This window comes from Thalassophryne amazonica, chromosome 10 (assembly GCF_902500255.1).
Source record: "Thalassophryne amazonica chromosome 10, fThaAma1.1, whole genome shotgun sequence".
Lineage (NCBI taxonomy): Eukaryota > Metazoa > Chordata > Actinopteri > Batrachoidiformes > Batrachoididae > Thalassophryne > Thalassophryne amazonica.
The window spans coordinates 117,187,790-117,201,956 of record NC_047112.1 but is presented as its reverse complement, the minus strand read 5'-3'; the positions used below and the strand labels follow the sequence as shown (position 1 = coordinate 117,201,956).

The 14,167-nt window shown below is 41.5% G+C and overlaps 1 protein-coding gene across 1 annotated transcript in view; it reads left to right on the top strand.

The window, feature by feature from the left end:
* Positions 1–2,789, top strand: part of LOC117519401 (BTB/POZ domain-containing protein KCTD1-like) — an 86,180-nt gene extending 83,391 nt beyond the window's left edge. The window contains exon 4 of the mRNA XM_034180753.1: positions 2,544–2,789. Within this exon, the coding sequence (XP_034036644.1) occupies positions 2,544–2,702 (159 nt within the window). The 3' untranslated portion in view covers positions 2,703–2,789. The remainder of the gene's footprint in view (positions 1–2,543) is intronic.
* The last annotated feature ends 11,378 nt before the right edge of the window (positions 2,790–14,167 follow it).

The window sequence follows — 14,167 nt, the reverse complement described above, 5'->3', positions numbered from 1 at the left end:
ACACTGAGTGACCACAGCAACAACAGAGCTGGTTTTAGGACCAGTTCTTCTTTTTTCTCTTGTTGTATTCTGTGAGGAATTCATGAGATGACTGCAGAAAGTCTAATGTGCTTCAGACTGTGTTATCTGGGGTAAACAGTGGCTCGATGGCCTGTTCAGGAAATTTCTGCTTCTATATGAGGCTGACTATGAAGAGACACCAGATTAGTTTGGTTTAATTTTTTTTATTGATGTTTTTGGTTTGTTTATTTGAGTTCACAGCATATTTGACTTTTGATACCAAACGTTATTATTAGTAGTATTTAATTATTATTTGCCATTATTGGGAACAGTGGGGGAATTTCCACAGTCTGTTCACATGGATAATAGCAGGATAATAAGAGCTGAACAATGTGTCATTTGTGTTCAGCTGCAAGTGGATCCTTCAGTAGGAAACCAGCTGAGACACTGGCGTGTTTACTGAGTCTCCACCTGCTCTCCAACAGTTGCACCCAGTGAGATATGACCCTAAGGATCATGGGGGTGCTGGAGCCTATCCCAGTAGTCATAGGGTGTGAGACGTGGTGCACTCTGGACAGGACGCCAAACACATTCACACCCAGATGTGCACCCCAGGTCAATTTAAAGTTGCCAATCCACATGCATGTCTTTGGAAGTGGGAGGAAACCAAAGCTCCTGGAGGGAGCCCACGCAAACACAGACATGGAAGGAACATGCAAACTCCACACAGAATGACGCCAGGTGGGAAGCAAACCCACAGCCTTCTCCCCCTGAGGCCACAGTGCTAACCACCAATGTGCTGCCCCAAGTAACATACTTGGGCGATCAATGACCAGGATATTCTGCTTGTAAATTTGTCTAAAAACGGGGTGGGTGGATGCAGGAGTGCATGGTTGCCTATCATATCCTGAGTAACTCATTGGTGATACCCTGCATGACCTGGGCAGGACAAATGTTAGAATGACTGAACTTACAACCTCTTGGTTTAAGTGTATAATTTATTAAATATTGTTGTGGACTGGGTGATTTTGCTTGGGTGCGGGGATTAAAAAATTATGATGCCCTTATTTACTAGGTAATCAAGGATGAAGTGGAAATAAAGCCAGCAAGCTACTGACAGCTGTTAAAAGTATTAACTGTTGCTGCCCTCGCTAACATAGAAATTTAATAACACGAAAGACTCTCGAGATGGAAATCTTGAAGCACAGACCTTTGATGATACGCTAGGTCAATTAACAGCACAGCAAGCCATATTACTGCAGATATTAACAGAAAGGTTCAGAAAGTACAGACAAGGCCCTCCACAAGTAACAGCCATGAATCACAGCCAGGCTCTGACAGCAGAGCTGGTGGACTGAGGAAAGACCAGTGCACAACAATTATGTCATAGGATGCCAAAACAAAGAGAAAAACATTGTGAAAACTATGATGTTGGGTAAGAGTGTCACAATACATGCGTTTGTATTGAACCGTACAGTACACACGTGATGGTTTCAGTACACGTCAATACAGAGGTACTGTCCCAGGTCTCCATGTAACATGTCGTGAGTGTGTCAGCCATGACAGGGCAACAGCATGGAGAGACTGGAGGGGTAATTTTGGGTTTCAGCTTTTTTGTTTTTCACCACTTTCATCCCTGAATATGTCAATCGTGAGTCACTTTTGTGCAGATTAAAGTTACTAACTGGGACTCCTGTCTTGTTGGGAGAAAGAAACAAGAATCGTCCTCCGTTCTGTTCACACAGCTCCAAACACTGCACGGCTTGATAATGGCATCGATATCGCACTTTCAACTTGTACAAATGTTCCTTCATAATCAAAAGGAACAAAAATGGACAAAGAGAATAACAAGACAGTAAAACAAGAGCAGTCAGAGATTTCTGACATCCACCAATCCAAATCTGGATCCCCTCTAAAATTCTTCCACGCCCTAACATCTATCTGTGGTGCAGATTTGGTGGAAATCTGTGAAATAGTTTTGACATAATCTTCAAAGCCTGTATAAAGTGAAATCTTGATCCAGAATCTGGATCCAGATGACCTCCAAAATGTAATGGATTCTTCCAAGGCCGAATATGTATCTGTGATGAAAATTTTGTAAAAATCCATGAAGTATGAGGTCTATTAGAAAAGTAAGAAGAGACTAGTGAGGGAAGCCACCAAGACACCTGTGACAACTCTGTTTTCATGTGCCAGAAGATACGAGCATAAGTTTGATCTCTCTTCTTGTTTTTGTTCTTCACTTTAAAAGTAAACCCGGTTGTCCAGAAGTCACTCATTTATCATCCATCCATCTGCTGACAAGCTTTATGGAGATGCTGATTTCCTTTTCCAGCAGCACCTGCACGCAGTGACAAAACTACTAGGAGCTGGTTTGCTGACTGGGGTATTACTGTACTGAGAGTACCTAATAGATTCTGTACGGGGTCTTGTCTGTGGACTCAGAATGACGGTGAATTCTGTTCGATCCTCAAAGCAGACTGATATGGACTGCTTTGTCCACAGTATGGCTGTCAGAGCTGTTTGTGCGTTTGTGTGTGCAGGTGCTGGAGCGGCTGCAGAACACAGGCTTTTCCATCATGGACTCCTGTGGCGGTGGCGTCGACTCCTCCCAGTTTACCCAATACATACTACGAAGAGAGGGACAAGGACACCAGCATGGCCCCAAAGTGATAAAAGTCAAACAGGAACCGTTGGACTGAACTTTGTCAGATGTTCACAAATTGCTCAAGATGAGAAGACTATGACAGCACACCTCACCAGCACAGGAAGCATTCATGAAGACGTGGACACAGCTCCTCGTCATAATTACATCACTATCACCATGTGTTGGTGACTTGCACTGCCAGTCTCTGTCATGTGAGTCGACATAAAATCAGAAAAATCCAAATACAGTTTCCCAAGAGCCACCACTTCCTTTGGTACACAGGCGTAATCATGTACAGGTGTCCACATTTTAAAGAATGTGGTTTTGAAAAGTCACTTGATGGAACCAATAAAGCACTCAGACACCTCCACTCTTTTATATTTCAGACATACGAGGTCTGTTAGAAAAGTATGCAACCTTTTTATTTTTTTCAAAAACCATATGGATTTGAATCACGTGTGATTGCATCAGCCAAGCTTGAACCTTCGTGCGCATGCGTGAGTTTTTTCACATCTGTCGGTTGCGTCATTCGCCTGTGAGCAGGCTTTGTGTGAGCACTGGTCCACCCCTCTCGTCGTTTTTTTATTGCGAATAATTGTCTGAACGATTTGGAGCTTTGCTGCATCAATTTTTTTCCAGAAACTGTGAGAGACCTCCAGGTGGACACCATTCAGAAAATTTAGATGGCTTTCAGGGACGATTTTATGGGGATTACACAGATTAAGGAGTGATCCAACCGGTTTAAAGACCGCCCACAGCTGCTGAGAGCGCGCTCCGAGCAGCGATCGACAGGCTGACACCCCGCTGAAACAACCAGATCATTTCCAACGTGAAGGCTTTGTTGATCCTGGACACCGTCTGACTTCCACAAAAATGGCAGAAGACGTGGACATCAAGACTTTTTCGGCACATTCCACTGTTACAGGAGTTTTTTTCACGGAAAGCCAAAACCACCTCCGTGTTGGTCTCACAGGACGGCTTTCAGGTGCATTTCAGACGGCTGTCGGTTGCTTTTCAGTCGTGTGATTATCCGAGAAATTGTGCATGAGCTGGACATGCCAGAACATGTCCTGTGAGGCTTCATCACAGCGTTGCTTTGTGCCATGCAGCTCCACCGCGACGCACGGAATTCCTCCACTCCTCTTTCCATGACAAAAACTCCTGTAACAGTGAAATGTGCCGTTCATTTCCACACTGGACGCTGTGTTGATCCGGGACGTCATCTGACTTCCACAGGAATTGCGGAAGACAAGGACATCTGCACTTTTTTGGCACATTGAGACAGACGTGCGGAGGAGTTCCGCGCGTCGCAGTGGAGCCGCATGGCGCAAAGCAACGCCGTGATGAAGCCTCACAGGACATGTTGGGGCATGTCCAGCTCATTCACAATTTCTCAGATAGTCACACGACTAAAAAGCAACCGAAAGCCGTCTGAAAGCCGTCCTGTGAGACCAACACGGAGGTGGTTTTGTCCCGCGCCATGAGCGGCACGGTGGCGCATCTGTCCACTTCTTTTTCCATGAAAAAAACTCCTGTAACAGTGGAATGTGCCGAAAAAGTCTTGATGTCCACGTCTTCTGCCATTTTTGTGGAAGTCAGACGACATCCCGGATCAACAAAGCCTTCATTTTGGAAATGATCTGGTTGTTTCAGTGGGGTTTGAGCCTGTTGATCGGCGCTCGGAGTGCGCCGCACTCTCAGCCGCTGTGGGCGGTTTTAAACCGGCTGGATCACTCCTTAATCTGTGTAATCCCCATAAAATCATCCCTGAAAGCTATCTGAATTTCCCAAATGGTTACCACCTGGAGGTCTCTCACAGTTTCTGGAAAAATTTGATGCAGCAAAGCTCCAAATCGTTCAGACATTTATTCTCAAGCAAAATCCGACGAGAGGGGTGGACCACACCTCACTCAAAGCCTGCTCACAGGCGAATGACGCAACTGACAGGCGTGAAAAAACTCAGGCATGCCCACGAAGGTTCAAGCTTGGCTGATGCAATCACACGTAATTCAAATCCATATGGTTATTGCAAAAAATAAAAAGGTCGGATACTTTTCTAACAGACCTCATATTTTTGACAACAGGAGGTCAAATGTCAGTTTTGGCCTCACTTCCGTCAGCAAATGTCCCAGTATGACTTCATGTATATTTTAAGATTTTTGTTGACTTGCACATTTTATGTTACAAACTTAATCAAAAATGCAGTAAATTATTTTCCCCTCAAGATTCTACTCACAACACCCCATAATAATAATATGAAAAAGCTTTTTTGAATTTTTTTGCCAATTTTTTAAAAATAAAATTCTAAGAAACCACACGTACATAAGTATTCACACTCTTTGTTCAATACTTTGTTGATGCACCTTTGGCAGCAATTCCAGCCTCAGGTCTTCTTGAATATGATGCCACAAGCTTGGTGCACCTATCCTTGGTAAGTTTGTCCATTCCTCTTTGCAGCACCTCTCAAGCTCCATCAGGTTGGATGTGGAGCGTCGGTGCACAGCCATTTTCAGATCTCTCCAGAGTTGTTCAGTCAGATTCAGGTCTGGGCTCTGGCTGGACCACTCAAGGACATTCACAGAGTTGTCCTGAATACACTCCTTTGATATCTTGGCTGTGTGTTTAGGGTCATTGTCCTGCTGAAAGATCAACTGTCGCCCCAGTCTGAGGTCAAGAGCGCTCTGGAACAGGTTTTCATCCAGGATGTCTCTGTACCTTGCTGCATTCATCTTTCTGCTGCCACCACCATGCCTCACTGTAGGGATGGTGCCTGGTTTCCTCCAGAACATGACGCCTGGCATTCACACCAAAGAGTTCAATCTTTGTCTCATCAGACCAGAGAATTTTGTTTCTCCTGGTCTGAGGTGTGAGAGTCCTTCAGGTGTCTTTTGTCAAACTCCAGGTGGGCTGCCATGTGCCTTTTACTAAGGAGAGGCTTCACTCTGGACACTCTACCATACAGGACTGATTGGTGGATTGCTGCAGAGATGGTTGTCCTTCTGGAAGGTTCTCTTCTCTCCACAGAGGAATGCTGGAGCTCTGACAGAGTGACCACCGGGTTCTCAGGTCCTTCTCCCCCAGTCATTCAGTTTAGATGGGCAGCCAGCTCTAGGAAGAGTCCTGGTGGATCTGAACTTCTTTATTTACAGATAATGGAGGCCAAATGTTTCTGTACCCTTCCCCAGATTTGTGCCTCCAGACAATCCTGTCTCTGAGGTCAATTCCTTTGACTTTATGCTTGGTTTGTGCTCTGACTGTAAACTGTGGGACCTTATATGCAGAGAGGTGTGTGTCTTTCCAAATCATGTCCAATCAACTGGATTTACCCCAGGTGGACTCCAGTTAAACTGTAGAAACATCTCAAGGATGATCAGTGGAAACAGGAGGCACATGAGCTCAATTTTGAGCTTCATGGCTGTGAATACTTACATACATGTGATTTTTTTTAAACTTTTTTTTAATAAATTTGCAAAAAAAAAAAAAACCTTTTCACATTGTCATTATGGGGTATTGTGTGTTTGAGGGGAGAAAAAATTAATTTAATCCATTTTGGGAATAAGGCTGTAACATAACAAAATGTGGAAAAAGTGAAGCACTGTGAATACTTTCTGGATGTACCTTACGTCACTCCTTCATTTGGCTGATCCCATTAGGGAGCGCCACAGCAGGTCAACAGTTTCCATCTCACCCTCTTCTGTCTTCTGCATCTTCCTCTGTCACACCAAGGACCTGCATGTACTCCCTCAGCACATCCATAAACCCCCTCTTTGGCCTCCCCCTCCTGCCTGATGGTTCCATCCTCAGCATCCTTATTTATTTATTTGTTTGTTTGTTTGTTTGTTTGAAGCCCAGTCTCGTTTTTTTGTTTTTTTTTTTGTGCTCCCGTGATGAAATGAGTCACTATTCCTAACCCTGCTCCCACCCCCAACCCTAACCTTAACCCTAACCCTAATATTACTCCTTCCCCCCACCCTAACCATAACCACCCCGACCCCCCCCGCTTCACTTTTTTATTTCATGCAGCCATCATGGAATGAATGAGAATGAATTTGTGCTGCTGTGCCAAAAATGAGGCGCTTTTTGTCACAATATCACGACCGAATAGATTAATGTATATTTCGTGCTGCTGAATCAAGACTTGCCGTCAGACCAGGTTGTTATTTGACAGGGACAATGCAATCAAACACAGCACAAACAACATCTGCAACTGATGTGAAGCATGAAGAGTTTAGAGTTAATGCTAATTCACAACTCCTGTCCCTGGTTGGGCCTTTCTACAATTTACAAGATTAACAACTTCATTCACTATTTCATTCACTCATTCGTCCACCCTCACACATCTAAAACTGTCTTACATGTTCACATATACCAACACACATGTATAATATACAAAATCTAAAAACTCCATATCTATATGCTAACACACTCACTCTTTCACTCGCACTGCTATTTACAAATGGGTACAACTTTGGTGACTTTTAACCTCTGTCCATCATATTGCAAACAAGAAAGGGTTCAGAGCTGATCCTTGGTGTAATCCCACCTGCACCTGGAAAGACGTTGTCCAAGATAAAGAAGCTAATAATTATGCACAGCTTGATAAAGGGTGTTAATCGTTTTAGGCCACATCATACCTCATTACACCAGGACATGTCATTGTAGAATGCTTAAATCCAATGAACATTCAGAATGTTTTAGTTTGGAGTTGGAAAATATACATGGAAATGATAAGGTTAGAAACCTCACTTGTGTAGTACATGCAGTGTATTTTTGTATCAGAAATTTAGATCAAGGAGTTCCCTTCTATATGAAAGAACAAGCATATTTAGATTGGCAAATCTTGCTTTATAATCTTGGTCCAGGTAACCTAGAACAAAGTTGTTTGCCCTCCCCTACAAGGATTTGCACGTTATGTTTATACAGTTGCATGTAAAGGTTTTGGCACCCCTGATGATTTCCATGGTTTTCCTTTATAAACAATTTGTTGTCTGGATCAGCAGTTTCAGTTAAATATATCATATAGCAGACAAACACAGTGGTATTTGAGAAGGGAAATGAAGTTTATAGGATTTACAGAAAGTGTGTAATAATTATTTTAACAAAATTAGGCAGGTGCATAAATTTGGGCACCCCAACAGAAAAAAATACATCAATATTTAGGAGATCCTCCTCATGTGACCCTCAACCCTTAACAAGATTCCCAGTACCTGCACTGGCCACACAGCCCCACAGCATGATGGAACCACCTCCAAATTTTACTGTAGATTGCAAGTGTTTTTCTTGGAATGCTGTGTTCTTTTTCAGCCATGCATACCGTCCCTTGTTATGTCCAAACAACTCAATTTTAGTTTCATCAGTCCACAGCTCTTGTCCAAATGTGCTTTAGCATACCTCAAGAGACTCTGTTTGTGTCATGTACACAGAAAAGGCTTCCTCGGCATTATAGCATCATACAGCATCTCTTTGTGCAAAATGTGCTGTACAGTTGAACGATGCACAGAGACACTATCTGCAGCAAGATCACGTAGGTCTTTGGAGCAGGTCTGTGGGTTGACTATGACTGTTCTCACCATCCTTCACTTCAGCTTATCTGAGATTTTTCTTGGCCTGCCACTTTGGGCCTTAACTAGTACTGTGCCTGCGGTCTTCCATTTCCTCACTATGTTCCTCACAGTGAAAACTGACAGCTAAAATCTCTGAGATAGCTTTTTGTATCCTTCCCCTAAACCATGATGTTGAACAATCTTTGTTTTCAGGTCATTTGAGAGTTGTTTAGAGGCTCCCATGTTGCCACTCATTAGAAGAGATGCAAAGAGGGGAGACATTTGAAAATGGCCACCTTAAATACCCTTTCTTATGATTGGATTCACCTGTGTAAGGAGGTCAAGGGTCAATGAGCTTACCAAACCAATTTTCTGTTCCAATAATTAGTGCTAAATGTATTCAAATCAATAAAATGACAAGGGTGCCCAAATTTATGCACCTGCCTGATTTTGTTTAAATAATTATTGCACAGTTTCTGTAAATCCTATAAACTTAATTTCACGTCTCAAATATCACTGTGTTTGTCTGCTATATGATATATTTAACTGAAATTTCTGATCCAGACAACCAATAATTTATAAAGGAAAATCATGAAAATTAAAGGGGTGCCCAAACTTTTGCATACAACTGTAAGTACCACTCCAGAGGTGGCTATCGTATTGTAGGTTATGTCTGACCACTGCAATGTTTCACATTTTGGAAACAATTTGAGGATCATTTTAGTCAATGGTGTGCTTAAATCATACAAAATTTGCTATTACATTTGCTGATGTGATAACCCCCAAAAAAGGCAAGAGTATGGCATCAGATCAGCACCAAAACCACACTTGCATAAAAAATACATTCACACGTAGATTGTAACTACTATAAATTGCAGAAAAATCACCTCCTGACACCGCTGTCTGTCTGACTACATCCAAAGTGATCAAAAGGAAATAATGTAATTATTAACCACCAGATGACAAAGTAAAACCTCTTAAATCATGTGCAAGCCATTACGACACCACCTCCCTGAGAAAGACAACGGCCTCTCCTTTAAAAAAGTAATAATAATAATTTATTTATTTATGAATCAAATCCAAACAAAACAGGTCCTGTACAAAATCCTGAAATAGCTGCACACACACACACACACACACACACACACACACACACACACACACACACACACACACACACACACACACACACACACACACACACACACACACACACACACACACACACACACACACACACACACACACACACACACACACACACACAAAACAAAAAACAAATACAAGAACATAACGGGCTTATTGAATATTATTTACAAATTTAAAAAAAAGAAAATATAGGGCAACCAAACATTTACAAATCAAATTTGTCTATAACAGACACTAGTTTTAAAACATTATTGGATTCAGTCAATGATAGAGATTTATAATTAAGTTTAAACTTATTTCTCCAATGAGTAATGTTTGGTTTTGTCTTGGAAAAAAAGATGTGGATGTTATGTTTGTTTAGTAAAATTGTATTATTAATGCCAAAGTCATTACAGTTCATATTCTAAATTTGATGTCTGTGACGGTTAGATCGCTGATCCTTTCCAGACAAATCAGCCACCAACAAGAAGAAAAATTCCTTTCCAGACAATCCATTGTTGAAGGTCAAACCAAAACCTTTGTACTGTTTCACACAAAAAGAAATGATGGTCCAGCAGGTCTTCAGTTCGAGTCTCAAAAAAGCCACAGTTACCTACATCCATTTGGAATCTCTGTTTTAAAAACTCGTTACTTGGATAAATCTTGTTAATAATTTAAAATGGAGTTCTTTCATCTTTGGTGTGACTGGAAATGTTAAATATTTACATCTAATCTTTTGTATTTCTTCCTTTCCATAATCTTTAAGAATATAATCTCTTACTAAAAAAAAAAAAAAAAAGGACATGCTGTTGTCTCCTTCAGGGAGGTCATGGTTTGCACGTGATTTAAGAGGTGTTACTTTGTCATCTGATAGTTAATAATTACATTATTTCCTTTCATCACTTTGGCTGGAGTCAGACTCAGATGTGCTGGTGTCAGGAGGTGATTTTTAGGACCTTCTACAATTTATGATGAAATAATGCTGAATTTACGAGTGGAAATGATTGTTGCACAGAAGTTGCATAGATGATGACTGGAGTTAAGTTTTAAGCAGAAACGAGGCTATAATCTCTTAACCCCACTGTCTCCGACTGACATCCGCGTCAGAGAGGCAGGCTGTCAATCAAACATCGCTTTTCAGAGACGACCAATCACAGCAGAGCCAGTGCCGACCTGGTTCCCTCCCCCATAGTGCTAAAATCTGACCCCCATAGTGCCATACGTTTGAAGCAAGAGAGCAGGAATTCTGTGCGTGCAAGAAGAAATCAACTTTGAGCAGGCGGGGGGCGCACTGGTCCTCGCACACAGCAGAGACAATTTGCACGCGTGTAGTGATAATTTGCATGTGCACTGTTAATATCTACGTGTGAACACATAGTGATAATTTGCATGTGCACTGTTAATATCTACGTGTGAACACATAGTGATAATTTGCATGTGCACTGTTAATATCTACGTGTGAACACATAGTGATAATTTGCGTGTGTACTGTTAATATCTGCGTGTGAACACATAGTGATAATTTGCGTGTGTACTGTTAATATCTGCGTGTGAACACATAGTGATAATTTGCGTGTGTACTGTTAATATCTACGCGTGAACACATAGTGATAATTTGCGTGCGCGCTGTTAATATCTACGTGTAAACACAGTGATAATTTGCGTGTGTACTGTTAATATCTACGCGTGAACACATAGTGATAATTTGCATGCGCGCTGTTAATATCTACGTGTGAACACAGTGATAATTTGCGTGTGTACTGTTAATATCTACGCGTGAACACATAGTGATAATTTGCATGCGCGCTGTTAATATCTACGTGTGAACACAGTGATAATTTGCGTGTGTACTGTTAATATCTACGCGTGAACACATAGTGATAATTTGCATGCGCGCTGTTAATATCTACGTGTGAACACAGTGATAATTTGCGTGTGCGCTGTTAATATCTACGCGTGAACATAGTGATAATTTGCGTGTGTACTGTTAATATCTACGCGTGAACACAGTGATCATTTGCATGCACGCTGTTAATATCTACGCGTGAACACAGTGATAATTTGCGTGTGCACTGTTAATATCTACGCGTGAACACATAGTGATAATTTGCGTGTGCGCTGTTAATATCTACGTGTGAACGCATAGTGATAATTTGCGTGCGAGCTGTTAATATCTACGCGTGAACGCATAGTGACAATTTGCGTGCGAGCTGTTAATATCTACGTGTGAACGCATAGTGATAATTTGCGTGTGCGCTGTTAATATCTACGTGTGAATGCATAGTGATAATTTGCGTGTGCGCTGTTAATATTTACGTGTGAACGCATAGTGATAATTTGTGTGCGAGCTGTTAATATCTACGTGTGAACGCATAGTGATAATTTGCGTGTGCACTGTTAATATCTACGCGTGAACGCATAGTGATAATTTGCGTGCGAGCTGTTAATATCTACGTGTGAACGCATAGTGATAATTTGCGTGTGCGCTGTTAATATCTACGCGTGAACGCATAGTGATAATTTGTGTGCGAGCTGTTAATATCTACGCGTGAACGCATAGTGATAATTTGCGTGTGCGCTGTTAATATTTACGTGTGAACGCATAGTGATAATTTGTGTGCGAGCTGTTAATATCTACGTGTGAACGCATAGTGATAATTTGCGTGCGCACTGTTAATATCTACGCGTGAACGCATAGTGATAATTTGTGTGCACATTGCTAATCTCTACGCGTGAACGCATAGTGATAATTTGCATGCGCGCTGTTAATATCTACGTGTGAACAGTGATAATTTGCGTGCGCGCTGTTAATATCTACGCGTGAATGCATAGTGATAATTTGCGTGCGCGCTGTTAATATCTATGTGTGAACACAGTGATAATTTGCATGCACGCTGTTAATATCTACGCGTGAACGCATAGTGATAATTTGCATGCGCGCTGTTAATATCTACGTGTGAACAGTTATAATTTGCGTGCGCGCTGTTAATATCTACGCGTGAATGCATAGTGATAATTTGCGTGCGCGCTGCTAATATCTATGTGTGAACACAGTGATATTTTGCATGCACGCTGTTAATATCTACGCGTGAACGCATAGTGATAATTTGCGTGCGCGCTGTTAATATCTACGCGTGAATGCATAGTGATGGTTTGCACGTGATTTAAGAGGTGTTACTTTGTCATCTGATAGTTAATAATTACATTATTTCCTTTCATCACTTTGGCTGGAGTCAGACTCAGATGTGCTGGTGTCAGGAGGTGATTTTTAGGACCTTCTACAATTTATGATGAAATAATGCTGAATTTACGAGTGGAAATGATTGTTGCACAGAAGCTTCAGAGATCCGTCACTGAGATAGATGATGACTGGAGTTAAGTTTTAAGCAGAAACGAGGCTATAATCTCTTAACCCCACTGTCTCCGACTGTTAATATCTATGTGTGAACACAGTGATAATTTGCGTGCACGTTGTTAATATCTACGCATGAACGCATAGTGATAATTTGCGTGCGCGCTGTTAATATCTACGTGCGAACACAGTGATAATTTGCGTGTGTACTGTTAATATCTACGCGTGAACACATAGTGATAATTTGCATGCGCGCTGTTAATATCTACATGTGAACACAGTGATAATTTGCGTGTGTACTGTTAATATCTACGCGTGAACACAGTGATAATTTGCATGCGCGCTGTTAATATCTACGTGTGAACACAGTGATAATTTGCATGTGCGCTGTTAATATCTACGCGTGAACATAGTGATAATTTGCGTGTGTACTGTTAATATCTACGCGTGAACACAGTGATAATTTGCATGCGCGCTGTTAATATCTACGCGTGAACACAGTGATAATTTGCGTGTGTACTGTTAATATCTACGCGTGAACACATAGTGATAATTTGCGTGTGCGCTGTTAATATCTACGTGTGAACGCATAGTGATAATTTGCGTGCGAGCTGTTAATATCTACGCGTGAACGCATAGTGATAATTTGCGTGTGCGCTTTTAATATCTACGTGTGAATGCATAGTGATAATTTGCGTGTGCGCTGTTAATATTTACGTGTGAACGCATAGTGATAATTTGTGTGCGAGCTGTTAATATCTACGTGTGAACGCATAGTGATAATTTGCGTGTGCACTGTTAATATCTACGCGTGAACGCATAGTGATAATTTGCGTGCGAGCTGTTAATATCTACGTGTGAACGCATAGTGATAATTTGCGTGTGCGCTGTTAATATCTACGCGTGAAAGCATAGTGATAATTTGTGTGCGAGCTGTTAATATCTACGTGTGAACGCATAGTGATAATTTGTGTGTGCGCTGTTAATATTTACGTGTGAACGCATAGTGATAATTTGCGTGCGCGCTGTTAATATCTACGCGTGAATGCATAGTGATGGTTTGCACGTGATTTAAGAGGTGTTACTTTGTCATCTGATAGTTAATAATTACATTATTTCCTTTCATCACTTTGGCTGGAGTCAGACTCAGATGTGCTGGTGTCAGGAGGTGATTTTTAGGACCTTCTACAATTTATGATGAAATAATGCTGAATTTACGAGTGGAAATGATTGTTGCACAGAAGCTTCAGAGATCCGTCACTGAGATAGATGATGACTGGAGTTAAGTTTTAAGCAGAAACGAGGCTATAATCTCTTAACCCCACTGTCTCCGACTGTTAATATCTATGTGTGAACACAGTGATAATTTGCGTGCACGTTGTTAATATCTACGCATGAACGCATAGTGATAATTTGCGTGCGCGCTGTTAATATCTACGTGCGAACACAGTGATAATTTGCGTGTGTACTGTTAATATCTACGCGTGAACACATAGT